Here is a 27,088-nt window from a genome sequence, read left to right on the forward strand (position 1 = left end):
CCCGCGCCTCGCTGCTTGGGGGCGGTTGCTAGGCGGTGCGGTGCGGGCCTAGGCCGCGGCGGGCCGCCATGGCCGCCTCCCCGAGCCCGGCGGCGGACGGGCCGTGCGTGCTATGCTGCGGCGAGCTTGAGGTGGTGGCGTTGGGCCGCTGCGACCACCCCATCTGCTACCGCTGCTCCGTGCGGATGCGGGCGCTGTGCGGGGTGCGCTACTGCGCCGTGTGCCGCGACGAGCTGGCCCAGGTGAGGCCCGGCTCGGGGGACGGGGGGCACCACCTGGGAGCCGGAAAGGTCCTTTTTTCACTTCGACAATTTTTTGTATGTGGAAAACGCGCTGGGGAGGAAGTGGAGGTTCCTCTTGTGGCGAAATGAGTCGGGGGGCGGGGTCTAAGGGAGGCGGTGGGGTCGCTATTATCAGACTGATTCAACTGGGGGAGATGGCATCACTTTTATTAGACTGGCTCCACTGCGGGGAGATGGGGTCGCTTTCATTAGACTGATTCAGCTGGGGGAGATGGTATTGCTTTTAGGCCAGCTCCATTTTCTCTGTTTCTGTGAATATCGATGACTTACAGAAGCAGGATGTTGCTGCCACGGTTCCCCTGCTTTACCGGTGGCAGGGTGGGGTGTTAGGTCTGTGCCGTGTCAGGGTTGATGGTCACTTCTATCAAGTGTAGATTAGGGTTTGTACGGGTTGGTTTGGATGGGGCTGGGGTTGGACTAGATGTGACCCCTGGAGATCCCTTCCAGCCCAGCTTCTCTCTGTGACCTGGGGTGTGAAGATGTCCACTTTGCTGGCTTGGTCCTGGTTTCTGGTACAGATCCTTAGGATCCCATCACTACAGCTCTTCCAGGTGGAGTTTCTGCCAGAGGCCACTGAAAGTTTAACCAAAACTCACGGTGGAGTTGGGAGGTGCTCGTGATGGGTCCCAGAACAATTTGGGGATAAACCTAGAGCTGTCGGTAAGAGGAGGGAAGGGGTTTTCTCATCAAAACAATCCCTCCCTGTCACACACACTTGGTTTGTAGGTTTGTTGCTGGCTATGCTGTGCTGGGCTCCTAAAGATGTTGCTGATAATCAGGGTCCAAGAACAGGGAGTGAAGCGGATAACCTGTGTACTCTTTTCCTTCCTTTTGATTTTAATTTCCTTTAAGTCAAGCATGCTTGTTTTTTGGCGTTAAGAGGAAGTATGCGTTTCAGGCTGTTGGTTTCTTGTTACGCTTTTAAATTTGGGGGATACCCAAATCTTGTCATACCTGCTTTCGTCTGCCTGCTTGGTTCCATCCTGGTTGCCTTGGGGTCTCTGTTTTTGCTGGCTGCTTTCTCTTTCCAGCCACTGATTCTCTGTCCCTTTCTTTTTTGCAGTTCAGGCTTCCACTTGGACCTCTGCTGTTCTTTTTCTCTCTCCACCTGACATTGGATTAATGTACTTTTCCTCTGGTGCAGGATAAACAGCAAAACAGGAATATTCAATATATAAGCTTGAGGGAAGGAAGGCACAGGGAACTAAATAACCTTTCAACTCTTGTTGGGTGGTTTGAATGAAGTCAGTGAGTCGTGTAGATGAGCTTGAAGGGTTCAGAATAATAAATGTCCATATCGCTAAAAAAAATTCCGTAATTGCCATGTTGGCTGTCTTAGCAGAGATGCCAAAAATGGAGACTTAATAGGCATCCTATCCTGAGCAATACATTTTCTGGGTCAGACATACGGCACATTGATGAGGGCAGTAGAGGCAATTTGCACTGGTGCTTCCTGTGCTGCAAATAATACTTAGTTTTCAGAACTTCCAATCTTTCAAGAATGTTAAATTTGCATGAAAAAATGACAGTCTTTAAAATGTTTATTGTAATGTTTGCAGAGAGATGACAAACCTGTTAAGGAATACATCAGCAGCAGAATTGAATGCCTGAAATGGTATCCTAAAAATATGTTAGGGATGCTAGGAAATGAAACGCAGCTAGTCCTTTTTTTCTTGGCAAAGGAAGAGCTTCTCTTAAGTAAACTGTTTGCATTGGCGGTTTTTCAGTTACTCTGATCATTTAGGCAACATGAAGGTTTTTGGCCACATACATAAGAGACCGAGATTTTATGGAGGCCAGGAATCTGTTGTTTGTTTTTTGCCACTACTGCATAAACTTGTTGAGGATACTAGAGAAGGCCTCTTGCCAACTTATTTAAATTCCTGTTGAATTTTTTTTTTTTTTTTTTTTGAATGCATATCTCTGCAGCTACTCTGCCTTGGGCTGGAAGGACTCCAGTTCAGTTGTTGACCTTGCTCTGATGTCCCTTCCTGATTCATGTTGAAGGACGACCAAGCTGGGGGCTGAGGAAAAGCAACTTGGGAATTATGTAATGAATCAAAGGCATTTGGATTTCTCCACGTGGTGGGATAGGAACCAAAAGCCTTACTGGCATGAAGTGGGAGAGTTGAGTTAAGATAAAGTAGTTGTCTACCTTCAGTTAGTTGTAGTTTCACAGAATGTGAAGTTAAACTAACAGGAGATATAAGAATAGTATTTAATTTTTTTTAAATGGTTTTATTTCAGAGCATAACACTTTAAATGCATGTGGTTGTGGAAGGAAGAGTATCCTACAAAGAAGCCTAGAGAGAGAAGGTGGTAACGCTTTTGGGGTGGCAGGTGCTTCAGAAAGCAGACAAAAGAATGGTCTTGGTCCATGGAAGCTCCTCCACGTTGGAATAGTTCTCCCAGTCCATTTCAAGGCTGCAGTAAGAAGGAAGGTCTTTGAGCAGCATGTCTGCATCCTACTTCTGGAATGCAGCAGCCATGCAATTTGGATGTTTGGATATCTGAATGGCTCGTAGAAGTGTTCCTAATGGCCTCGCACCCCGTCATTCCCCTTTCCTCAGTGTTTCTGAACCTTCTGAGTGCCATGTCAGCAGGCTGGCTCATTGACAGGCTGCTTGGCTAGGGTTCCTGCCTGTGTACTGTGTCAGGCCAAAGACAGTCTAGCGTGCCACAGAGTTGAAGCATCGTGTGCTGTGGTTGAAGGAGACCTGATCTGGCATGTAAAAGGCTTGTTTGTAACTCGGGCATTCTCAGAGAGAGAGCCCTATCATTGTGGACTTTTGAGCATCCAGTTTCCTGCTGCTGTTTTAGTGCCTGTTGTCAAAGGGAGGAGCGAACGGATGTTTTTGATCTTCGATCTGCTGGGTTTAGTCATAGGAACAGCTCATTAGCCTCAGCATTCTTTGGCTTTGTAGTAATGGCTATGTTTCATGGGCTCAGCCTTGGTTCTTTAAGCCATCTTTCTCCCATTAAATCAGCCCTTTATTGTAATTGCCTGAAACATCGTCTCTGGCTATAGTTTCCTTCTCTTTCTTTTAGCCCTGCTGTAATGCTGTTCTGGCCAAAAAACATCGGCCGGGACATGTGAGCTGTACCAAAAAAAATAAGGCTTTGAATGAGCAGGAGATGGGTACAGGCACTCTAGCAGGGTTGTGTCTGTTAGCCTGTGTAGTGTTTGCATGTGATCAGGAGGGACAATGAGGAAAATAAGGGCGTTACTGAATCTCAGCTCTCGACATATGCTGGATAGCGCAGGTGGAAACGGCTAAAGCAATGGTCAGGGATTATCAACCTTATCTTAATGGGTAACAGTAGGTTTAAAGATGGATGGCAGTGAGGTGTATAATGGAACAGAAAAACAAGATGTACTTATTTTGGTCACGTGCCCCCTCAGGTGTTTGTCTTGGAAATGATTTATTTTTGGTTGAATGAGCTTTAGAAGAAGCCAGCAGCCATGCAGTGCAGTGGCCTCTTCTGTGTGCTACCAGTAGGCAGTTTTAGGCACCAGTGCATTGCCCTGTAAAATATGCGTGATGTATGCTTTGATTGGAGATGGGGCCGTAGGTGAATGTGTGTGGGCGTGTTATATCATTCTTCAAACTGCTGTAATCTGTGGTTTTGATTCTCCTCTAACACGTGCTGCCTGCCAGCATTGAATCACTTACTGTAAAAGTTCACTTCAGGCTGAATTTAAAAGGTTATTTTTTAAGTTGCATTTAAATAGGGTCAGATACTATTGAATGGATGAAAAAATACCTTTGATTTCTGATGAACTTCTTGTACGCCTTTTACATTTAAAAAAAATAAGTTTGAGAGATCACTGCATCCATGCAGTGTACTGCTCTCATTTTGGTTGATTTAAAAGAATTACACTATCAAGACTTCAGATTTGTTACAAAACCCACACAGGTTCTCTTACGCCTTCAGGAGAATTCTGTCAGCAGGATCCATTATTTTTGAATTAGCAAGAGCGTATTACAGGCACAGATAATACTTAACTGCTATTAAGGAGTTGTTGCAAGGTATTTCTTGAATGACAGACGGGCATGGCTTTCTCACTTTCAGAATGTCAGCTGAGAAACATGTAGATGTTATCTGTGTTAATGTTTTTGAACTGGTGATGCAGGTGATCCTGGCTTTTGAATGAATGATAATGCTGATTTGTGTTTCTGAGGTTCCTGGTTGCTTAGGAGGGAAGAAGCATCATTACCAGTGTGCTGGTTTCTCTGGAAACAGTACCTGCACTCAGGGTGCATTTTAATTTACTAATCCATTGAAAATCTCTTTGCGTGTCTTCATGATTGACTCTTGCTAACTGGTATTTCCTTGATGAGATTCTAGCTAATGTCACTGATGTCTTGTATGCAAAATCTGTGTGTTGCCTCCTATTAATACTCAGGGTAGGAGCATCTCTTCAGTTTAAGAATTCACTATATGCTTATCAGTATTCACGGCGATTGTAGCTTGTGCTGCTGATATATATAAACATAACTTCAAATAACAAAGTTGTGTGCTTTCTCTAATCCTTTCTGTTGTGTTGTCTGTAGGTGGTCTTTGGAAAGAAGCTTTCATCTTTCTCAACAATAGTACTCAGCCAGCTGCAGCATGAGAAGAAATATGACATTTATTTTGCTGATGGAAAAGTGTATGCGCTTTATAGGTAAATCATAGTGCTCCTGCCTTAACCAAGCATCTCTCCAGCAGCATCTTCTTGTCCCCCTTGTGCAGTAGGAAACATGCAACTTCTTTTTGTCCAACTGAAATGGCTGTTGTGCTGTGTGTTTGGTACCATGCAGAAATAAGGGAAATGGGAGCAGCATGGAGAAGGTCAGACTGGTGTGTCTGGGAGTCTACAAGGCTGCATAAGGACTGAGGCCTGGAAACAGATGCATCCTTAGTCTAAAATCATCAGTCTTCAGATGCTTTGTGCAAAAACTCTGCTCTCTCATTAAAAGTTGCTTTTCCATCTTCCCATGAGCACAGCTACTGATGTTGGGTTTTCTGAGTCACAGTAGGGGAAAATATATTTATTACTTTTAATTGCACTTACTGCACTAGTGCCTAAAGACCAGCCAATAATTGGGTCTCATTGTGCTAGGCACTATGCAAATGCGGAGTAACAGCTATTTACAGTCTAAAAACAAGAGAGAGACAGGGTGGAGAAAGGGTGTATAACACTGAACAATGGAATGGCAGTGAACGTCATGCTTCGCAGTACTGTTGGGCTACGTTTAATTAGAAGTAGATCAGATGAATGGAAAGAAAGGTTAAGGGAGTCGAGATGAGACAGGGCATCCAGTACTTTATTTGGAGGCTAGCACAACATACTCTGCTTTGTTTGGCCCAAGAACAGAATTGTGGTGATGCATCTATTGCCTTGTGGTTCATATTTGCTGCAGTTTGTTGGCCTGTGGAGCTAAAAGGGAAAATAAACAGCACACTGGATTAAAGTTTTTGCATTTATGCCGGGACAGTGCTCTCCAGAACAAAATGAGTTTTGTATAAGTGAGCTTCCACTACCTAAAGATGAGGAAAAACCAAGTTACTGATGCTTAGCCACTAGCAGGATAAGTAGGAAGCACATTCTAATTGATTACCGACCGTGACTGCCCAGAGCAGGTATTTAGTGATGTGTCTGCAGAAGTTATGTTTTTGAAAGCTCAAACCCAAATGATTTGTCACTAAGGTTTTTAATTCCATGAACAGAGTAGAATTGTCACTCCATTAGGCACTACTCATTAAGTTCTCTGTAAGTGGACAGGCCAGTGATCCTGTTCCTGTTGGGGGACATGGGATTTTACTTGCTTCCTTTTCTAGTACAGGAACTCCTTCCCTCCACCTCATCCCCATTGTTTTTTAAATTTCCCAAAGGCAGTGCTGGAGAATAAAATATAGATGCAGCATTGTATTAATTCATGCCTAACAATTTGACTTTGCAGAGAACTTGCTGCACAGTCATTTACTGCCCATTCCTACGTTGTATGCTGATATTATTGTATTGGAAGTGATATTTGTACAATTCTGCTTCTAAATTGCATGGAAGCATGAGTTTTAGTTCTCGTTTCCTCTTGAGGTAGCCCAGGATGATTTTGGAATTAACATAATTATAATCTCCTTATATTAAAAATTGCTGTGGCACCTATAACTGTGTGGCATTGTGTTATGCAATAGACTAATAAAATGTTTTGCTCATTAATGTAACACCATCTAGCACATAAGGTTTTAGGTAAAAGATTTTAAATAACCTGGATAAATTGTTCCTTGCCTTATTTGTCCCTTAGGAAACTACTGCAGCATGAATGCCCTCTCTGTCTAGATGTGCGGCCATTCAATACCATTGTGGAGCTGGAGCAGCACATGAGAAAACAACATGAACTCTTCTGTTGTAAATTGTGTGTCAAACACCTGAAGGTGAGCCATAAATATGTATTTAGGACTCAGAAACAAGAGGTTTAAGTATATGGGAACCTTTCTTGGTAAGAAGGATACTTGATGGGGACGGACAGACAGAATGGTATGGGGACTAGGAACAATTTCTTTCAATCCACCTGTTGTGTCTGAGTGAATTTCAGCCTCTTGTATCTATCAGTTTTCATAAACTGGTTAATAAAAGCTACCCATCTGGGCTCTGTTTTAAGTATGAAAATATTTATAGCTCATCCAGCCCAAGATAACTTTATGAAGATAGCTCTGGTATGAATAAATACCATGTGTTGCTTCCTGCTGGCAGTCACAGCAGAAAGTCCAGCCGTAGAGAGTGGCCATTTATAGAACTTTCTTCACTATTTTTGCTGTGATTTAAAAACAACAAAACTAATTCCACGCAGTGTTCGGGCAAATTCAGATAACAAGGTGCATCGCAGAACCTCAAATTTCTCTTTGAGAGATCAGAACAAACTCTGAAATGTTTAACACTTGAAGGTAGGTCATGGGGATAGGGTGGGAACACTTTTTAAAAAAAATAAGAATGGCAATTCATTATCTTGTAGGACTGCCTCGGCCAGATCTCTTCTCTCTTGGTTTTACATTATTGGTGGTGGTGATATGGGGGATGAAACCTGTGCTTGCCTGAAACTTGGACATGTTGTCTTTAACTTGCTCGTATGTAGTGTGACTAGTGACTGTGTTAAAATCTGTCATGCAGCTTACCAAAACTACTTTTGCACTCCATTGGAAAGCTGGATTGTTTTGAGCAGGTCACAGTGGGCCTTAAAACTGCTGATCTCACTAGCTTTATTTACTGCCTGGATTACCTTTTCAATGGCTGTTGTAATGGATTGTTAAAAGGCATTGCTTTATATACCAGTTTAAATTCCAGCTTTCAAAAAATAGAAAGAATGACTCCATCTCTAGTGGTCTGAGAATTGGCTAAAATTGCCAGCTACCACTTGATTCCTCTAACCTCTGATGTGTGTGATGCTCATTAGTACTGGTTAGTGTGGAGTGAAGGAAGTTTTCAGAAAATGAAGAAAATACATTGAGCACTGTATGCACAGGTTTGTAGCTTGTTTCTTGCTTTCACTGAAACTGAATAAGAAAGATCAAACTCGACAAGAGCACTTGGGTAGGTAGCTGCCTTTGGGAAGAATTAGTCTGTAGTCATCTGTCCCTGGTAAACAATCAGAACAACAATAATGACAACAGCAGTTGCACAGTATTTTAAATTTTCAAAAAGCTATGTATCTTTATTTTGGGAGAACTAATTTACAGTAGCTGGTGCCATTAGGGTAGTTTCATTGCTCAGTGGAACTAAGATCTTGTTTTCTGATCTGTTGACATTAGTAAAGTCAGAGCAAACTCTGCCCCTCACAACTTTTAATACTGTCTAGACAACATGCGTTTTCAGTAACTATTACCCTTTTTGTGGAATATATGGCTTTGTAACAAGCACTTATTGCACCAGTGCCTGTTGCATCTCCTTGGCATCTTTGGTTTGCAAGAGCCCTTCCTACAGAAATAAATTACATACCAATAGTGACAGAGTACTGGCTAGTGCAGCAATTGTGCACTGAGCCATATCTCTTCTACATAGGTGTGGCTTTCTATAGTGGCACGGGGGATGCTGCTGAATACATAGCAGACTGGCTCATTTCATTTTTTTTCTCAATCTCGGGTATGCAGACTATTAAATCTAAATGCAACCCTCTTATGATGATGATAAGATTTTTTTTTTCACAATTTATAGCCCATACTTTGCTATATCGTGCTACCATGTGGAACAAAAGTAAAAGGATGATCCTGCTTTTATTGCTCAGAGTGAACAAAGTATAAATTAGATTTAATTTGCATAGGGCACTTGATATCTAACTGATTCAGTGAATCATTCAGGTGTAGACTATATATGGTTGCTTTGTGTTCTGCTGGCTCAAGTGGGAGAGTAATTTTGGCCACTGACATGATAGAACCTGATTTATTCCAGCAATAAGTTTTGCCTACTTGTCTGCTGACCTGAGGTAATTTTTCCTTGAAGATCTTTACGTACGAACGTAAGTGGTACTCTCGCAAGGACCTGGCTCGACATCGAATCCACGGGGACCCAGATGACACATCTCATCGTGGGCACCCCCTATGTAAATTTTGTGATGAGCGTTACTTGGACAACGATGAATTATTGAAACACCTGAGACGAGATCACTATTTCTGCCATTTTTGTGACTCAGATGGTGCTCAGGAATATTACAGGTTTGTGGGACTGGCTGAGTTGGGTTTCTCTGTATTCAGCTTCATATGGAAGGCTTGTTGCATCTACCATCAGTTTGTGAGACAGGAATATCTAAATGGACCCTGGGCAACTGTGTGAGCACCTTGACTGTGATCTTTACTTTTGAATTTATAGTGAGAATGGGGTCTTTGAACTACAGGTCCACCTTTGTTCTCCTGGGCTGAACTATTCCTTTACTTCCTTTACTGGAAATGACATGTATAGCTGCTATGATATTGCCCTGCAGACTGATCTGCTAACTTCTAAAAATTATCTGAAACCGTATCTCTGTGTCATAGGTACCAGTAATAAGCACAGCCCCATCCGCACTGTGGAGGTTTGGACTAATATTCTGTGCTAAGCAGCTGTCCCTTTGGATACTGCAGAATCCTGTGTGGCCAATAGGAAATTCTGAATTGCTACATTTTTGTTCTAGTAAAGAGATGTTTGTAAGTACCAGGAAAAGAAACAGAATAGAAACCACTGAAAAAACATAAGCAGCGTCACGGTGGGTCAAACCAGTGGTCCATCCATCTAGGCCAGTATTTTATCTCCAAGTGGCAAAAGTGTATGCTGTAAAGAAGGGAAGCATTGAACTAGTTATCTAGAACTATCTGTGCCCTATTCAGCACCCTCCCTAGTATCCACCATTTTATTGGGTTAGAGATTCCAGCGGAAAAATCTCCAACCTTTCTATTCAGTGGCCATTGAGAGAGAGTTTCATAGATGTTAGGGGCTGGAAGGGACCTTGCAGATCACTGGGTCCAGCCCTCCTGCACGTGGGCAGGAAAGACTGCTGGGATCAAAGGATCTATCATCCTTGAGTTTATCTAGTCCCTTTTTGAACCTGGCTATGCTGTGTGCATATAATACAAACTCTCTGTCTGTATTAAAATCCATATGTTTAATAAATCCCCTTTGCTTTCAGTTTTTAAGTGAATTGGTGGTATTTAATTGTTGGGAGAAGCATAAAGTTTTGGCAGCTGGGTCCAGGCTATTTGGGAAGTGGACCTGTGAGATTTAGGAAGGTGTAATGGGTGATTTAGGACTGTGGGATGAACATGCTAGATGGATGTTACTGCTGATCACTTCACTATACATTATTTCAGCTGAGGACTTCTGAGCTGCCGTCTTTATAAGTGGTTGAATATGAATGTGTTGGGATGAGCAGGGCAGTTCACTCGTCTTGGAACTATTGCTTTGCGGTCTCTGCAGACTCAGTTCCTCCTGCGTCAGCTTACAGCTGAGTCGTATTAGTTTTCTCCGCATTTGGGCTGTCGAAAAGCATTAACAGCAATTAAATTCTGGAATGCAGTTCTGAGGCCAGGAGGAGAGGCTGTGGCAGATTTCTACAGCTGTGTAATAAGTTAGCCCTGATGCCCGAAGGTACGTTTTAGGAGAAGAGGATCTGAATACAATTGACTGTAAGGAAAGGATTTTTTTTTTTATGCAGGGCAAAACATGAGGCATCATACAGTTAATTTAGCTTAACTTCTCAGTGCTATAACATGTCACGTTATGAGTGTGGATAGGCAGAGAATTGAATACAATTTAAATTACTATTTTGATGTTAAAAATTGTTATCACTTCAGCTTACAAATAAATATTTCTTACGTCATTGTGCCATAGAGCTAACAAGTTGGTCTTTTTTCTTCTCAGTGATTATGAATACCTCCGTGAACACTTCCGTGAAAAGCATTTCCTTTGCGAAGAGGGACGGTGCAGTACAGAACAGTTCACTCATGCTTTCCGTACAGAAATAGATTACAAAGCTCACAAAACAGCCTGCCACAGCAAAAACAGAGCTGAGGCCAGGCAGAACCGGCAGATAGATCTTCAGTTTAACTATGCTCCCAGACACCAGCGGAGAAATGAAGGTAAGTTGGACTGGAGAAAAGGTGACATGCAGAAATATGTTAATTCTCCAAAAACTTCTAGAAACATGGCCCATTCGTGGTCTGAAACATGGTATTTGCCATTTCAAAAACTGGTGGATATTTTCATGGCTGACTTTATCTGCTGTACAATTTTGTGGTATGTAGAAGTTTGGATTTAAAGCAGCAGCAAACATGGCGCTTATCAGAGCAGTATGTGCCTTATTAAGAGTGTGGCAACTAATGCACAAGCAGAAGGTTTGTGTGTGTGGAAATCTCTGCATATCAAATTATCCCAAACATGCATCACAGATCTGCAGCACAGCGCATCTGTATGCTGCCAAATGTGCTTGAATTCAGTAATTGCTGTATAGATGATCTAATCTATGGCGTGCAGTTGATTGAAAGTCAGGAAAGGTCTTTAAGTGCTGGTACATTCTAGCTTCTTTCGATCATGTAGGGAAGGAGGGTGTTACCCTGAAACCGGATTAAAAAATAACTTTGAGAATGCTGCCATGCCTCCTGTTCAGGTGTTGTAACTGGAGAGGACTACGATGAAGTGGACAGGTATAACAGACAAGGAAGACCAGTTAGAACATCAGTCCGAGGAGGACAGCAAAATAGAAGAGGCAGCTGGAGGTATAAGCGGTAAGTAATACCATTTGTAGAGCTGTTGGCTGCATGTGCAGTGTTTTCTTCTCTTGGTGGGAGGGCAGATATGGAGGAAGTGCAAGGCAAGGCAGTTGCAATGTGCCACCTCCTTAATTAAGGATCTTGCTAGCTTTCATTATTATGTCTGGGCATCACATAACACTGAATGGAAACAAAATAATTGTTTCTGAATTTCTGCTCTCTGAGCCTGTCAGAGACAGTGTTAGTCTTAACATTTCCTGAGCTCTGCAGTGTGTGGGCTAGCATAATTTAGAAATGTCTCGTTTTCAGATGACTGTTTTCATGCCTAACTATTGTATTAGAATTTTTTTGCAGTAACTCAGGAGGGCTTTATAGTTTTAGCAGGCTTTTTTGGTCTAGAATATCATTCACTTCCTGTTCTAAGGACCATGCTTTTCATTGAACTAACAGATCTCTGGGTGGCCAGACTGAGTGCTTTGGAAAAAGGAGAGGGTTAAGTATTGAAATGAAACTTTTTCATTTATATGTCTCTTCATCCACACAAGATTTAAGTGCTTTATGCATATTGCGCATCTCTATTCCTTCTTTTCTTGCTGGGCAGTCAACGGTGCGTTCATTATTGGTATTTTCACTGGGGAAAATCCATCTCCAAACACTATGTATGTTGGTGTGTCGCATGTGGCTCTTGCATGTGTTGAAAGTTCATGACAAACCATTTTACAATGAGTTACTTGGACCCACCAATGAGATTTTCATACCCTGAAAATGAATGGAAGAGATTGTTGTTCCCATGCATCCCTGATTATTGTTATTCCTAGTCCACCTCAGTTACTTAGATGTTAGCACTGGGTGTGGATCTTAAAAGAACCAGTGGATGAATGTTGCCTGTTCTACTACAGACTGAACTGGGACACAATATAAGGTGAACTGAGTAGAGAGTTCCAGTTTGAGCCATCTCCAGGAGGTGGCAACATAAGACAGTTGACAAAAGGTTGTTTGCAAAATGTGAAGGGACGTGAGTCGGAGATAAAGATACGTAACAGTCCTTTCTGTTTGATAAGACAATCTGTCCTGTCTCTCTAGGGAGGAGGAAGACCGAGACATTGCAGCAGCAGTCAGGGCATCCATTGCAGCAAAGCGACAAGAGGAAAAGAAGCGGGTAGAGGATAAAGAAGACGGCAGTCGAGGGAAAAAGGAGGAATTGAGAGATCCAGAAACGTCCAACGTGAAGCGAGTGCCAAAGCCTTCATCTGAAGCTATGGGTTAGTTGTGTGTGTGTGTGTGTGTATGTGTGTTCATGCTGTGAGCTGCAGGGGCTGACAGCAGATGTGGGCCCAGTTTTGCTAGGGTGTGAATGCTCACAGTAGGTATTGAAGGAAGCTTTTGGATATTAAGGATCCTGTGTAGAGTCATTTTCACCAGTGTTATCCTCCCTTGGAAAGTATAAGAATGTGCTAGGATTCCTAAAATGGTTTTGGCTAGAAATACAGAGCCACAGCTAACATAACGGGGCTGCACAGCATGTCACACACATAATTAAATGAAAGTGCCTGCAGTCTCCTGCTGTGGTGTGCAGACCACTGCTGCAACAGAGTCCTCCTTGGCTCAGCTACGGATTTAAGCATAACATACAAACGTTGCTGTGTTGCTTTCATTCTCTGCCCTGAGTATAAAGGTTTCCTGTGAGGTGAATTTTTAAATCTTCATATTATAAAAATGAGCAGAAGTGACGGGATGAAAAGAAAGGCCTTGAGAAAAGGATGTTGCTGCACCTGGTGGAATATTACTTGTTCCTTCTGTCAGTGTTCCAGGGATGCAGAATCATAAAACACTGAATAACCTCTATGGGATTAGTATCTCTATTTGATTGATTTTTTTGAAGTGTGGAATAAAGCGCCATTGATGTTTTTCCTAACTATAGTTAACTTATAGCTACACCCAGGGCCAGGTGAACTAACAGTGCATAGTTAGCTGAATGCAGGGGAGAAAAAAAGGCAGTTGTGCATTTTCTTAATTGCCCGTTTGTTTCGTTGGATCGGAACATCCTAGTTAACAGCATCACCAGCTACTAGAACTGGAACCTGCTAATGCAGTCGTGACATGACAGTAGTTTCAGGACTGAAACGAATAGGTTTGGGTTAAAAGCCTTTCTTTGGTCTTTTTTTTTTTTTTTTGTCAAAGTTCCAAAAGAAGCAGCTACTAATGGTCCTTTAAGCCAAGATGACTTTCCAGCAATTGGCTCGGCAGTGGGATCCCTTCAAGGGTAAGCTTGAGTAAAGATTATAGCAACGTGAAGTCCGTTTCATAAGCTCGCTTGGGTCGCAGACTTTCCAGGTAGCTGTTTCACAGATGATTTGAACGGCAAATTATTTAAGGAAATTGCCCTCTTCTCCCACAGACTCTGGCTGTACGAGCCCCACGTGTCCTCGGCGTTACTGCTGGATACAATGTCACTTCCCATACTGGCTAGATTCAAGTACCCCCTCCTAATCCCTCATTCCAGCCTCGTGGACTGTGCTTTCCCCTGCTATATTCCTGTGGTTCAGCTCAAGCAGATAGTTAGTTACCTTGTACTGTGAGAGCACAATGTGCATCTTCTCATGAAGTCAGCTGTGCTTCCTCAGGTAGCAGTATTGCAGACATGGCTTTACAGTATGGATCTGGAGTGTGAGGATTTGAAGGCAGGTTGCGCCAGAGATCATGAAATGGTACTTTTAATCTAGCCGGACATCTTTGAGGAAAGATTTATTTCAGGCATACCTTAGTGATAAGCACATGTGCATTAATTTTCCAGACAGTCTTAACATCTTTTTAAAGTGAGAGCTGAAAGAAATTGCAGTTAGATACTTGGGTTTTTTGAGCCTGGTGCATTTGTGCTGTCCCTGCAGTAGCTTGGTGACTTGCCATATTTTGTGTCTTTGGTAGTTGCAGTGCTGCTCAGCCGGTGTCTGTTAAGCTGAAGGAAGAAGACTTCCCGAGCCTGTCCTCTTCAGCAGCGCCCACGGTCTCGACTGGGATGTCTCTGACATACACAGTTACTGCAAAGAAAACAGCCTTCCAGGAGGAGGACTTCCCAGCTCTAGTGTCTAAAGTCAAACCTACCAATAAAACCGTATCGAACATCACATCTGCATGGAACAATGGTTCTAATAAAAACGTGGTTAAAGCCATCGGTTCTAGCAGCTCCAGTTCAAACCAGCTGACCAAAAAGGCAGCTCCCCCCAACAGCAGTAAAGGAGGCAAGAAGAGCAATAAATCCCTTCAGTCGGATGATGAAGATGCTGGCAATGGCTTGACAACCCAGAAGATCCGAAACGCACCGACAATGGTTGATGTGTCCTCCTTGCTGGCAGCTTCTACCTCACAGACTTTCACGAAAGTGGGCAAGAAAAAGAAGGTGGGGGTGGAGAAGCAAAGGCCACCCTCCCCACCCGCGTCGGAGGAAACCCCCCCACCTGGATCTTTGGAGAAGGTGGTAGAAGCCAAACAGATGCCAAATGCCCTTGCAAATGTTCAGGCCCCAGACAGATCTGCAGCAGTCATGAATGGTCACTCAGAGAAATCAGTAGCAGTTTGTAATATACCCAAAGAGCCACCTGGCCTTAAAAAACCTGCAGCAACTAACCAGTGCCCTTTACCTCAGGAAGACTTCCCAGCTCTTGGGAGCTCAGGACCAGCTAGGATGCCACCGCCAGGTAATCATCGCAAAAACCGGTTGTGGGGGCTGCTTAGAGAAATCTGCAGGAGATTCAGGGCAGTTCCAAGAGGGATTTTGGTACATACTAGGAATGGGAGCAATTTCCAGGACTCGGGGTGAGGGTGTATGGTGGAAACCTGCAGAGTGTGAACCACAGTGATCAGCCTGAAGCTTTCCCCTCCTGGTGCTGCTGACCCATTCAGATCCCATTGAAATGAAGGTACCTCTCTGAGAGCAGGGCTACTGTTCTCAGTTTGGGGCTGAGTTACAGATGAGCAGCCCGGCCCGAAATATTCCTCCTTCTCTGGGTCTGACGCGGTGTACCAGTATGCTTCATTATTCCACTGGCTAGTTCGGGAACCCCTGTTTGCAGGGACAGTTACCTGTGAACCACCACTTGAACAACATAAACAGCAAAGAGCTCATTGCCGCTGGTTGCACTAGATTTACAGGCATGCAGTGGCCTTGCGTTCAGGGGAGGTTGCTCTGTCAAGTGCCGGTGCAGCTTGTGGATCCCATGCTGCAGTTGCCTCTCGTGAAAATAGTGACACAGGGGCAGTTGGTAGCATAGCCTTTCTGTTCCTTGCTGCTGTTTGGGTAACAGCAGGTGGCAGCTTCTGGGGCCCTTCCCACTGTACAGTGCAGCGAGAGTGCAGAACTGACCTTTCAGGGACTGCCATGGAGTCTAATTGTAACACTGGTTTTCACTGGGGCAGTCTGAGGGATGTCGCCACTTCCTGTACCTGGCACTGAATGGGTCTGTTTGATACCACTTTCATTTCATACTTGAAAGCCAGTCAGTGTGCAGCCTTCTTCCTCCAGCTAGCGTTGGTGACCTGCAGAGCAACAGATTCAGGTGTACCTTTGTCTTCAGGTACGGCAGGGTCTGTTCGGCTGTCCGAGTCTCGTGCTCAGTGACACGCAATCACTGTTAATCTCAGATGCTTTGTGTTGCTGTGGATATAAGATCTAACCTGCATGGTCTGTGTTATTTTAATCCAGGCTTTAACTCCGTGGTGCTATTAAAGAGTCTGCCTCCAGGGCTGTCGGTGTCTGTTAGTAAACCACCTCCGGGGTTTCCTGTTATTCCATCCACCAACGTCTCTGAACCTGTCACTACATCTCTGAAAGAGTAAGTAAAGGGTACTTGGATCATGGGCATCAGCTTGCATGCAGTGAGTATGCAGGTTCTGCACTGTAGGGCCTCTCTGTATTTCTTGCTTTATTTGAGGGGATTTTTCTGAACAAGTAAGACTTCAAAGGCAAGTGCTGTGAGATAAGGGCAAGATCCAGATTTCTGCAGATTTTCCATTGGCATCTGCTGGCCCAGTCCAGGAGAGATGGGGAAGGCTGAAGTACCCCAAGTCTTTGTTGTACGCAACATCCACACCAAGCAGAACCAACTCAGGCTTTCTTACATTCACCCCTAAACTTGCTCCTCAGTCTCTACAGCATGGTGTTTTTACAGCTTTGCCAGTGATTCCATGTCTCCTACGAGAGGAGAGAGTCCTCGTCTGGGTTGGAACAAGCACTTGGAAACTCACGGGAGGGAGGAGATCCCTGTACCATTAGGGCTTAAACACCTCCTTACATTTGAAAAACATGTTAGCAGTTGTGGGCTCTCCAGCTGGTGCTGCTATGCTGTGCCAGTGCGCCTCAGGCAGGAGTTGAGTTGGAGCAGTCCAGAGCCCTCTTTCCGTCCTGCTTCAGTTCCTGACTTGTCAGACTCGGCACTGCTGAAAAAAGGAGCTGAGTCTTGTATTTTACCTCCATATTTGCAGCAACAAGGTGCTGCTGCCTTATTAGGAGGTCACCTAGATCACAGAGAAACATCACGTGAGCCTACGGATGGACGCTTGTTTGTGGTGGGAACTTATAAAGGAACAGCACCCTTCACATACTGTGGTTGGCTGCTTTGGTCATGCCTGTATGGGGCGGGGAGGGTAAATGTTTTAAACTTGATCTAGCTAACGTGAGACGTCTGTATTGGGATTTTACATTAAGGCAGCTATCTCCTGTGTGTGGTCCTGGCTGTGGAAAAGCAACCTTTCCAATTGTGGCAACAGTCTTTGTAGCATGTGTGTTAGTAGCCACCCCTCAGAGAGAAATAATTGCAGATCAGGCCAGTTTGGGTGAAGAATACCTGCATTTTGCAGGTGTGGTGTTCTCTCTGCCCAGGAAGAATGGGCACAGACTCCCTGATCTTTGGGGAACAGTGTTCTGACATGTCAGAGTTGGATCTGCGGTGCTCACAGGAGTCCCTGGGTGGAGAGGGGAGCCACCCCTGGGAAGAGGAGGGCCAGAAAAGTTGGGATCAGCGTTGATGTTTTGCAGTGCTTTGTCGGGGATTGGAGCACTAAGATTAATGCAATTTCTTTCGAAACGCAGGCCAAAGCCCTCACAAGGAGCTTACTTGATACCTGAACACTTTCAGCAAAGAAACATCCAGCTGATCCAGTCTATAAAGGAATTCCTTCAGAGCGACGAGTCCAGATTTAACAAATTCAAGACTCACTCCGGGCAATTCAGGCAGGTAAGTTGGAGAGGATGCTTTGGATCACAGCTTCCCACGGCAGGGCTCTTAGGGTGGAGGCAGCACCCCATGCAGAGGGTGGGCAGCGCCGTCTGCCAGTATCATCTTTCTCTCTTTGCTAATTGTGGCGATTCTTTTTGAACCAAAGGGTCTGATGCCCGCGGTGCAGTATTACAAAAGCTGCCGAGACCTGCTCGGGGACAACTTCAGGAGAATCTTTAACGAGTTGCTGGTGCTGTTGCCGGACACGGCTAAGCAACAGGAACTGCTTTCTGCTCACAACGACTTCAAAGTCCAGGAGAAACAAGGTTCCAACAAACCCAGGAAGAACAAAAAGAACGCCTGGGAAACAGACACCGGCGCCGACCTGGACTGCTGCATCTGCCCCACATGTAAGCAGGTGCTGACGCACCAGGACCTCACCTCCCACAAAGCTCTGCATCTCGAAGACGAGGAGTTCCCGTCCTTACAGGCAATCAGCAGAATCATCAGCTAGCTCTTCCCAAGACCAATAAAACCGTCTCGATTGTATATGTGCACTTTCTGGAGCAGGGGTTGACACAGTGCAGCTGACTGCCAGTACCAGTGGAGTAGTCATAGGTTACCATTAGAAGGCTTGGTGCGGTGCTGTATTGAGGGACCGCTAGGCTGCAGCACGACCTAAAGAACATCCAAGAGGTTAGCTTCCCAGAAACATCTGACTGGGAAGAGGCTGAAACAGCAGGCTCCTCAGGCAGGTTGGTCACCTTTCACCTTGCAAGATGCTGCAGCTGAGGAAACCGTTCCATTTGGATGTTAGCAGAGCAAGCCCAATACAGAAATGAGTCTGTTGTTTTAAAGGGGGGAGTGGGAGATGGATGTCTGCTTTCTGGAGGTAGAAACCAGTGCAAAGGGCTGCAAAATATTTTTTTTTTTCTTTCTTTTAATATTCTGGTCTGAGGTTACAGGCTGGTGCTGTGACCACAAAGATTGAGGGAGCTAGGTGCAAAGTAGAGGAGGGCAATAGGAGCTGCTCACTGGTGTGTCAGACCATTACAGATGTCTGTTGTAATCATCCGGCTGCTTATCTAGCAAAGAAGTACTGTCTGAACACCGAAATAATTATACTACTTGAATCGGACTGATCTCTGTGTGATTAATTGAACGTGAGATTTGAAGTTGCCCTCCTACCTTTTTATGTAACCATTTTCGTTTATAGAAACTGATTTTTGTAGGGCTGCATGTAGACTAATAGTGTTCAAGGCTTTATTCTCCGTAAAGCACAGCTCATTCACCCTCCTTTTATTTAACGACTGCCCTGTTTCTAATTTCTTGGATGTGTTAATGGTATTAGCTCAAAGCAAATGGTATATTGGAACATTAAATGCTGCTGCTCACTGAACATGTTGTTATTCTGCAGTGCCTTTAAGTGCATTTATCTGTTTACAGTGGTCTGCACTAAAGAGGATTATTTGTTGAGAGCTGTATGGAGTGTTTACTTTCTATACCTCCTTTGGTGACAATGATCTGAAGTAGCTGTGCTTCTGCCCTTGGCATCTATAAATTCCAGCTCTAGAAGACAAGAGGTCTGTTAATCATTTGTAACACCTCCTCCTTCAGTAGCTTCACGTTGATGGAGAAGGGAGCGTGTCCCCTGTGGTGCACCTTCCCAGCTGCAGCTTCCTAATTTCTCATCTGTACCACTCATGGCAGACCACCACTAATTGTCCTTGAGTAGGAATTAGGAAGCAATTTCTGTAGTTTTTGGTGACAAAACACTACTCTTCCATAAGCATGGTGAACCTGTGCTTGTGCTATTCCTGAGGCCTTCATCCTGACTGCAGAAATCTGTTTTCCTTGCCTTCCCTTCTATGATTAATTTTGTTTGATGCCAAACTGTAAAGATCTTTGGGTTTATTTCTTTCCAAGTACTTGGGCCATTTTTGAATACCTGATCTTGTATCCTTAGTCACGGGGGGTGGGTAGGCTCTATCCCCTGAAATGGGGGCAGAATGTGACTTCCAACCCCCTCACCCCAACCAAGGGTGTATCCTGCTGCATGATTGTGTCTAATAAGCATGAGTACGTTGCACGTGGTAAGGTTGTTGGTTGTAGCCACATTGGTCTAAGGACACAGGCAGGCACGGTTCTTTTAGTAGATGTGGTGTGATCTCTTTTATTGGACCAATGAAATAGTTGGGGAAAAGTTATTTTGCAAGCTTTTGGACACAAACTCCCTTCTTTAGGCATTGGGAGAGCCTGAAGAAGGGTGTTTGTGTCCGAAAGTTTGCAAAAGAATTTTTCCCCAACTATTTAGCTGGTCTAATAAAAGATGCTACATCTACCCAAAGAACAGTGCCTGCCTATTGCACATGGTAGTGCTTTTCAAATATCTGTTCCTGTCTTTTCAGTCTGCTGCCCTTGAAATAGAGGTGAACTGTCTACACCAGTGACACTACCACAACTAAAGTACTCTTACTAGGAAAGCACTTACCTGCTAATAATCTGTTCTGAGGCTTGCTGCCTGTAGTACCGTAGTAAGCACTTGATCTACAATGTAAAGAGTTTTCTCTCCCCTTGACTCTCTTTGGCTTGTAAAGCTCCGAGGGGATGCGATGCATATGCTTTTGAAGGAGCATCCTTCCTACCCCTTCCTTTTACTTTCAGTTAGTTTCTTCCACGAGTTACTTGCTCCCCCTGGTGAATTGAGAACTTGAAGTGCTGCTGTAATTTCCTTGCAGTGACCAATTTATCCAGCCTGATGATGCCATTTCATTGTCCTTGTGCACACCTCATTAAAGTATTACTGATTTTTGTTTTTTCCAGGCCACTTCTGTTCATTTTGAAATCTTTATTGAAAATAAGTTGCAGTTGGTACACGGACACGGAAAATACAGAGTCACAGGTTGTTCTCTCAAAAGATATATACAAAAATTGTAAACATTTGCACTTGGCTCCATACACAATCCACTCTGTTGTACAATGCACACAGGGTTACTGACAACTGCAACTCTTTGAAGCGGTCTGCTTGTCAAGAGAGGTATCTGCAAAAAAAAAACCTAGATCTGCAAACCCCATTTGGTATCAGTTCAATATTCTAAAAACTATTCAAGAATTTGAGGTTTAAATTCATATTGCAACAAAACACAGGCAGCTAAATTTGGGTTTCAAGTCAATGTGTACAAAGGCCACGTTTGAGCCTCAGGTGTGAAGGTTTCAGACAAAAGTAGCTCCAAAAAACACTGTCTAGTAAAGTACCATGAATGAACATATGACGGAAATGAGCTAATAGGCTTCTCTATATACACACGCGATAGAAAAAAGACCAAGAAGCATGGGGTCCTGTAAGGTTCTTTTTATAGAAAAAGAACTCCTGATTCCAAGGAAATGATGACTTGGTGATAAAGGGTTTGGCTGTTGGGGAGGTGATGACTACGCTTTATTTTAATAAAGTTCAACTCACACCTGCAGCAAACTCCAAGCCTGAATTTTTTGTGGGTGGAGAGATGGAGGTGATTGCGTTTAGCACTTACTATTCTAAAGTGGCCTAATCTTCAGCGCTGCAGGGAAGAAGGGCGTGTGCCACCTCACGCCTGGGAGACTGGGCTTACCTGAAAGCATCTGTGCAAAAACGAGCAGAATCCAGCTCCTGCTTGGATGCGGCACTAATACCAGAGAGGCTGTTCTGACCAAAGCGTGCATGAGGCTTAAAGGCATTTTGTTACTAACCTGCAGTCTACCCTGACATCTTCCTTACTGGGCAGAATTGAAAAGGTTGGCAAGATGGTTTCCAATACATGGCTTCTCCTAAGACACACGGTACCCAACAGGCTTTGTAACATGAAGCACAAGCAAAAGCACACTGTTTGCTAGTTAACCTCAGCGTGAAAGTATCCGCGTGAAGCCTAGTTCTGTAAGCCGGCTTGTCCAGAAAGGTGTCTGTGATTCTTTTTTATATCAATATTTTTTTTGTGTAGATGCTGTATTCCTTGCATCCAAAGTTAGCACTAACGTGAGGCAGAAGCTTTCAGCCAACTAGTCTGAGAGTGCCATCCTCCTGCCCTCTGCTGAATGATCTCCTTGGCTTTTGGAGATCTCATGGGAACAGGCTACACTATATATTAAACAGCTTGTAAGAACAGCAGGTGGGTAGCAGCTGGCATGGCACAAATTCACAACTAAATCCTGGTATGCTTAGACTTAGTCTAGATAGTTACAAGAAAAGCAGTACTCCCTATTATACAGCGGTGAACTCACCATGAATAAATATGGGGAAGTGTTGGGAGGTGAGAGGAGCATGGAGGAAGTCCTACTTGAACCCCAAATAATAAACTACAGGTATTATATACTGATGGACCTAGTAATTCTCTAACCATAGCCCATAAGAATATATTTAATTACAATCCATATCTGTGTACATTAGTCTACCTGACAAATCACCGATAGGTAAGAAGTGCTACAACAACAGTTAATAAACAGCACTGTTACTATTGACACTTAGAACGGCAAGAGGGGACACCTTGGGACTTGGCAAAGTGCTTGGGAATAGGATTTAATACAGTTGGCAGGCACGTATCATCACTAGATAGTGTGAGGTCCGATGTCTTATGCTACCTTCCAGCGTACTGGTTAATTCAGAAGGTGTTTTACAGCTAAAAACCCAGTGAAACAGTGGAGCATCCAACAACGCTCTGGCGAACGAGCTGGAAAACGTCTTTAAGACTTGTAAATGCTGTTTCCCAGGCAGGTGCGTCTCACACCTTTCAGCCAGATTCTTATTTATGCTTTTCCCTCTCCCAACTGCCTGAAACGGCCTCCTGGCGCCTCTTGTAATTCATTGCTGTTGCCTAGAAAATGTTAACCACCGTGCTGTGACTGTCCATGCTCCTGTACCACTCCCCCAGTGCCAAAGGCAGGCCAGCATGGAGAGCGTGGGCGCCTGCTCGCTTGCTGTTAAAGGAAATGCCCTTAGGGCCTGCTTCCCAGCACGCAGGAAGGGAGCAGAGTAGGGTTTCCTTCAGGTGAGTGCTCCTATATCCTAGCCTGACAGCCTTTAAAGCTGCGTCTGGCTTGCACACCCCTGATCCTAAACAAGTAGCATTCAGCTGTGCTTCCCATGCCCCAAAAGGGAAAAGCATCCAGTTTATGAAGGGCTCCTCTAAAAAAAGTCAAACTGAAATATAGTGATGGTTACTTTAAAGCCGGTAAAAAAAGAACGTGTGGCCCTGAAGACAGCAACCCCGCCTGGACCGTGGCATTCGTGCCACCGGATATTAAGCTACAATCTCGCTGCTTTAGCTGCGTTCTCAGAGCAGTAGTTCACGTTCGCTGCCATCGAGACCGCTCACGCTTGGGGTGTAAGTGTGTGTGTGCGTGTGTTTGCTCTGACCGTACTCTTGTTACAATGAGACTGAGGAAATCCAGTCTGTGGTCCACGTGGGTGCGGGGAGGGGGAGAGAAAATGCAAGGTAGGCCTCAGGTGCTTACATTCATATTTGTAATACTTAGCACATGTACACCACTGATCAGGACAGGTCTAGCAATCAGACAGAACTTAGTTCTTTACAGTTACAAGGAAAATCTGGAACAGTTATATAGTTAGAAAAAATACAGTGTACTGAACAAACATTATCTCACGTACAATCAATTTAAACATGTAAATTGATTATAATTTTGCTAAAATATTAACACAAGTATCTTTTGTGCTGCTAAAATATCAGTGTTCCCTCTAAGGAAAATATTGCTACAGTTCTACTGTACCCTGTATTAAAATCTTTTGACTTTTTTTTTTTTTCCTGGCAAGACTGACTTGGTAGAAAATCGCAACGGTCATGTAATGGGTTTCGGCATGTGTTGTACTGGGAGTCAGATGCCCCACGTCTACGTAATGGGAGGGATCTCTCCAGTGCTTTCCCCTTGAACTACGCTGCACCAGGTTGCTGCGAGACGCCGAGCTCGAAGCACTGCGGTATTCCCGGGCTCGCGCCTTCGACTCCTGGGTTCGGGACAGGAACCCCCTGGCAGTGGGACTGAGTTCCTGAAGAGTTGCCACGACTTCCTCGGGCGCGGGGGACTCCCACGCGGATGCAATGTTATCTCCAGGCGGAGACAAGAACAACTAGACCTAAAACCGGAGACCTTTTTCAGGCTGGCAGACGTTACACGAAACATTGCTTTTTTGCTATTCTCATCACTGGCAGGTAAGTCTGAGTTTTTCAGGTGCGGTAAATGCTGCGCTTGCTGTGCGGAAATATTTTAATCCGTTCCAAATGGCACGAATTCAAAGTAGCTCCGTTTTTGTTGTTGATGGGGAAGGTTTTTAACAAGGCGTCGCTGTTAGTTCGCACGTGTATTTAGTTTCAATAGCCACGTTACCGAGCACAAGAGGAGGGAGGGAGGGGTTGCTACAAAGGAAGTGAGGGAAGTCACTTTAACTCTGCTTGTCATGAGGTCTGATAGCATCGGGAGTTTCAACTACTGCACTAACCCGTGCAAGCTGTGCCAACACTGCGTGCAAGGGAGGGTTTGGACAGGGCTAATCCTGCCTCAAGTAGGGGACTTCTGGAGGTCCCTTCCAGCCCCACTTCTCTGTGACTCAACAAGAAATAGAAGTCTTAAACTGGCTACATTAAAAGCCATGTGATTAGAGCTGTTCCAGGTTGGCAATGGACAATTTTAACTAGGGAGGAAGTTTTCTATCATGACAGCAAGAAATGCAAGCTTGAGCCCATCTGGGCGTGTCGGCTCTTCCAGTCCCTCCTCAGGAAACGCTCTGCAAAGTCACTGCCCCTGCACAGCTGGGAAGGTGGGGTGGGGACTGGCCCCATCACTGAATTGAACAAGCCAGTAATTTTGCAGCAGAGACCCAAATATGAATCATTTTTTCCTTTCTGTTTTAGGTTAACTCCATCCCTTCTCTCACGGTAACTGAAAATATGGGCCATCCTCGCTCTTCATTGGCGTCAGTGGCACGGGGCCTTTTCAGTCCTGCTCTAAACGTCTGAATGGCTGATGTATTTCCAGTGGCTGCAGTGTCAAGATGTATCTGCACCTGAATTTATTTGCTCCCTGTTTCTGATGTCTAGTGGCAGTTTCCCATAGAAAGAGCCAGGTTGGCTCGTGATGTCTCATTAATCAGACTTACACTGGAGTCGGGGGGGGTGTTAACAAGCCCAGATCGCTTGTGTGGGCAACTCTGAATGACTGAGCGAACGCAGCGTTGGGAGGAACTCGCTGCACGTGTGCAAACTCTTCAGTTTGATGAACTTGCCCTGGGGGGGGTTGAACTGCAACATGCCGCTTTGTCTACAAGTGACCTCTCAAATTAGCAGCCAAGCTATTGCTGAACAGGTTTAGAACAAAAACTTCTTAGATCCTAAACAGATACGAAGCTAAAGCACAGACGTGATTTGGTTACTCAACATAAAAGCCCAAAACAAACCGAAAACCCCCTACTGTGATGCACGAATCCTAAGCTAAAGTTTGCCACATCCAGTCAGGTTTTTGTACAGTAAATATATACAATGGAAACAGCACGGCTAGGATTTCTTTTCAAATTTGGCACTTCCCATAGGCTGGACTTTCTACGCTGTATAAGATCGGTTCATAGCAGCTTCCGGCTGTAGGAACAGTACAAGACTAGTGTCCGCTAGAGTGAATGGGAGCTGCGCGGGCAGTCCCGGGTTCATCAAAGCGAGAACGATTCTGCGCTAGCTCTGGAAGAACGAGATAAATATCAGCTCATCAGCTATTGTGTTTTCTAGCAGGAGGATTACTGTCTGCTTCTCCGGGCACTCGGCGAAACGCAATGCTAGGATGCCTGGCGTTACAAGCCGCAGCATTAGAGAATGTATCACCTTTTTGCCTCGCATGTTTGGTGTGGTAGCAACCTTCCTTCTATTTGGACTTAGAGGGAACACTGCTTTTATAAAAAACCCTTAGACAGGTAAGACAAGAACCAATACCACTGTACAGAATTCACTGCACAACTAGCTAATAGTAAGTAACCCAGCACTGACTTGCCACATGAAGGAAATGGTACTTAATACATTTGCAATCAACCAGTTAACTGTACTGCACCATAAGATGTGGTCTATTTTTACATGACCTGGCCGAGCCCGCCGTCCTTCAGTATGCTGGCACTTGGTAGCCCTTCGGGTTGGCGTCGAGGGTCTCGGTAAACGGGGGGCTCTGGTAGGTTTCCGTGCTCTCGACCCCGGTGCCAGTGGGGTAGCCCGGGTAGCCTGCGTCGGGGTCAGCCGCAAACTGATCCGTGGCAAAGAGAGACATGTCAGTTCCCAGGCGGTATCTCTGCAGGGCCTTCACCGTGAGGCTGACCTGTAACCAGGAGGAGGGAGTTAGGAGAGGTGGCAGCGGATCCTGATTGCATTGGAGGAAAGGGGCAGTGGTAGGTAGCTATCGAGCACGGGAGCAAGGGGCATGGCCTTGAATCACAGTGGCCTAGACCCTAAATGCTGGAGGCTGCAAGTGGGAGAGGAACAGGGGGAAAACCCCTGGTCAGACCCAGCTGCCTCTCTCTTCCAGCCTCGGCGCTCTGCCCCCGTGTCACACAGGAGCCCAGGCAAGAGGGACCTGTGGTCGGACCCAGGAAATGGCAGTTCCCGTGTTCTTCCGTCCTAATGCTGCAAACCCCTGCTGTATCGGGTCTCAGCGGCTGGACTGGGCGGCGTGACGGCCCCACCGCCACCCCCACCGGTTCCCAGCCCGTTCTGCGGAGACAAATCTTCCCCATCTCCTGCACCAGTAAGTAGGTCGGCTCTGCAGAGACGCCTTTGCCCTTCCTGAGGATTGCGAGTATTCAGGTCACAAACGGGGGGGAGCCGCGAGGGCGACACATTTGCTTTTATTTCAGGCCGTTTCATTAACAAGTCAATTAGCAGGAGGGGTGACAGGCCTGCCGGTGGAGCGCACGGGCTGTGCCGGCTGGCCCCAAGGTGCCCGATGGGATCGGGGTATTCCCCATGTGTCAAATGTGCCCAGCACAAAGAGTGGGTTCATGACCACAGCGCCCAGCACCACAGTTACCCGAGATGGATTTAACCCAGCCCGCAGTGATGCAGGGACCGGGACTTCCCTGCTGGGATGCCAGACGGACTCGAGGCGAACGCCTCCAGCCCTCAGGTTGGGGAGGACCGGGTCGGAGAGCTTCTGGAGGGGCTGGACGTGTTCAAGTCAGCGGGTCCAGATGCTCTCCACCCCAGGGGGTTGGGGGAGCTAGCAGGGGTTATTGCAGGGCCCTCGGCACGGCTCTACGAGCGCTCGTGGTGCTCGGGCCAGGTGCCGGATGACTGGAAGATAGCTAACGTGGTCCCCATCTTCAAAAAAGGGAGGAGGGAGGAC

The 27,088-nt window shown here is 45.2% G+C and overlaps 2 protein-coding genes across 3 annotated transcripts in view; one reads left to right on the plus strand and one right to left on the minus strand.

The window, feature by feature from the left end:
- Positions 1–20: 20 nt before the first annotated feature.
- Positions 21–19,207, plus strand: ZNF598 (zinc finger protein 598). 2 transcript variants are annotated; one of them, XM_019541873.1, is made up of 13 exons: positions 21–242; positions 4,859–4,971; positions 6,593–6,722; positions 8,782–8,993; positions 10,672–10,889; positions 11,417–11,534; positions 11,970–12,011; positions 12,603–12,781; positions 13,701–13,782; positions 14,445–15,214; positions 16,219–16,348; positions 17,605–17,749; positions 17,898–19,207. In XM_019541873.1, exons 1-13 carry the CDS (start codon positions 69–71, stop codon positions 18,243–18,245), a joined length of 2,661 nt encoding a protein of 886 aa, XP_019397418.1. In that variant the 5' UTR covers positions 21–68; the 3' UTR covers positions 18,246–19,207. The 2 variants fall into 2 exon arrangements, with proteins under 2 accessions (XP_019397418.1, XP_019397419.1); XM_019541874.1 differs by lacking the exon at positions 11,970–12,011 and having other exon boundaries at positions 22–242.
- Positions 19,208–21,444: 2,237 nt separating this feature from the next.
- Positions 21,445–27,088, minus strand: part of SYNGR3 (synaptogyrin 3) — a 30,150-nt gene continuing 24,506 nt past the window's right edge. Inside the window, exon 4 of the mRNA XM_019541875.1 lies at positions 21,445–26,065. Within this exon, the coding sequence (XP_019397420.1) occupies positions 25,856–26,065 (210 nt within the window). The 3' untranslated portion in view covers positions 21,445–25,855. The remainder of the gene's footprint in view (positions 26,066–27,088) is intronic.

The sequence above is a fragment of the Crocodylus porosus genome, unplaced genomic scaffold (genome assembly GCF_001723895.1).
Source record: "Crocodylus porosus isolate Cpor-Errol unplaced genomic scaffold, CroPor_comp1, whole genome shotgun sequence".
Taxonomy (NCBI): domain Eukaryota; kingdom Metazoa; phylum Chordata; order Crocodylia; family Crocodylidae; genus Crocodylus; species Crocodylus porosus.

What these genes read in the sequence shown, in the direction of transcription:
- ZNF598 (XM_019541873.1), top strand. Translation starts at nt 69, where the DNA reads ATGGCCGCCTCCCCGAGCCCGGCGGCGGACGGGCCGTGCGTGCTATGC. An exon ending in AAAGTGTATGCGCTTTATAG is followed by an intron (nt 4,972 to 6,592) that starts GTAAATCATAGT and finishes TTTGTCCCTTAG; the next exon opens with GAAACTACTGCAGCATGAAT. An exon ending in GCCTTCATCTGAAGCTATGG is followed by an intron (nt 12,782 to 13,700) that starts GTTAGTTGTGTG and finishes TTTTTGTCAAAG; the next exon opens with TTCCAAAAGAAGCAGCTACT.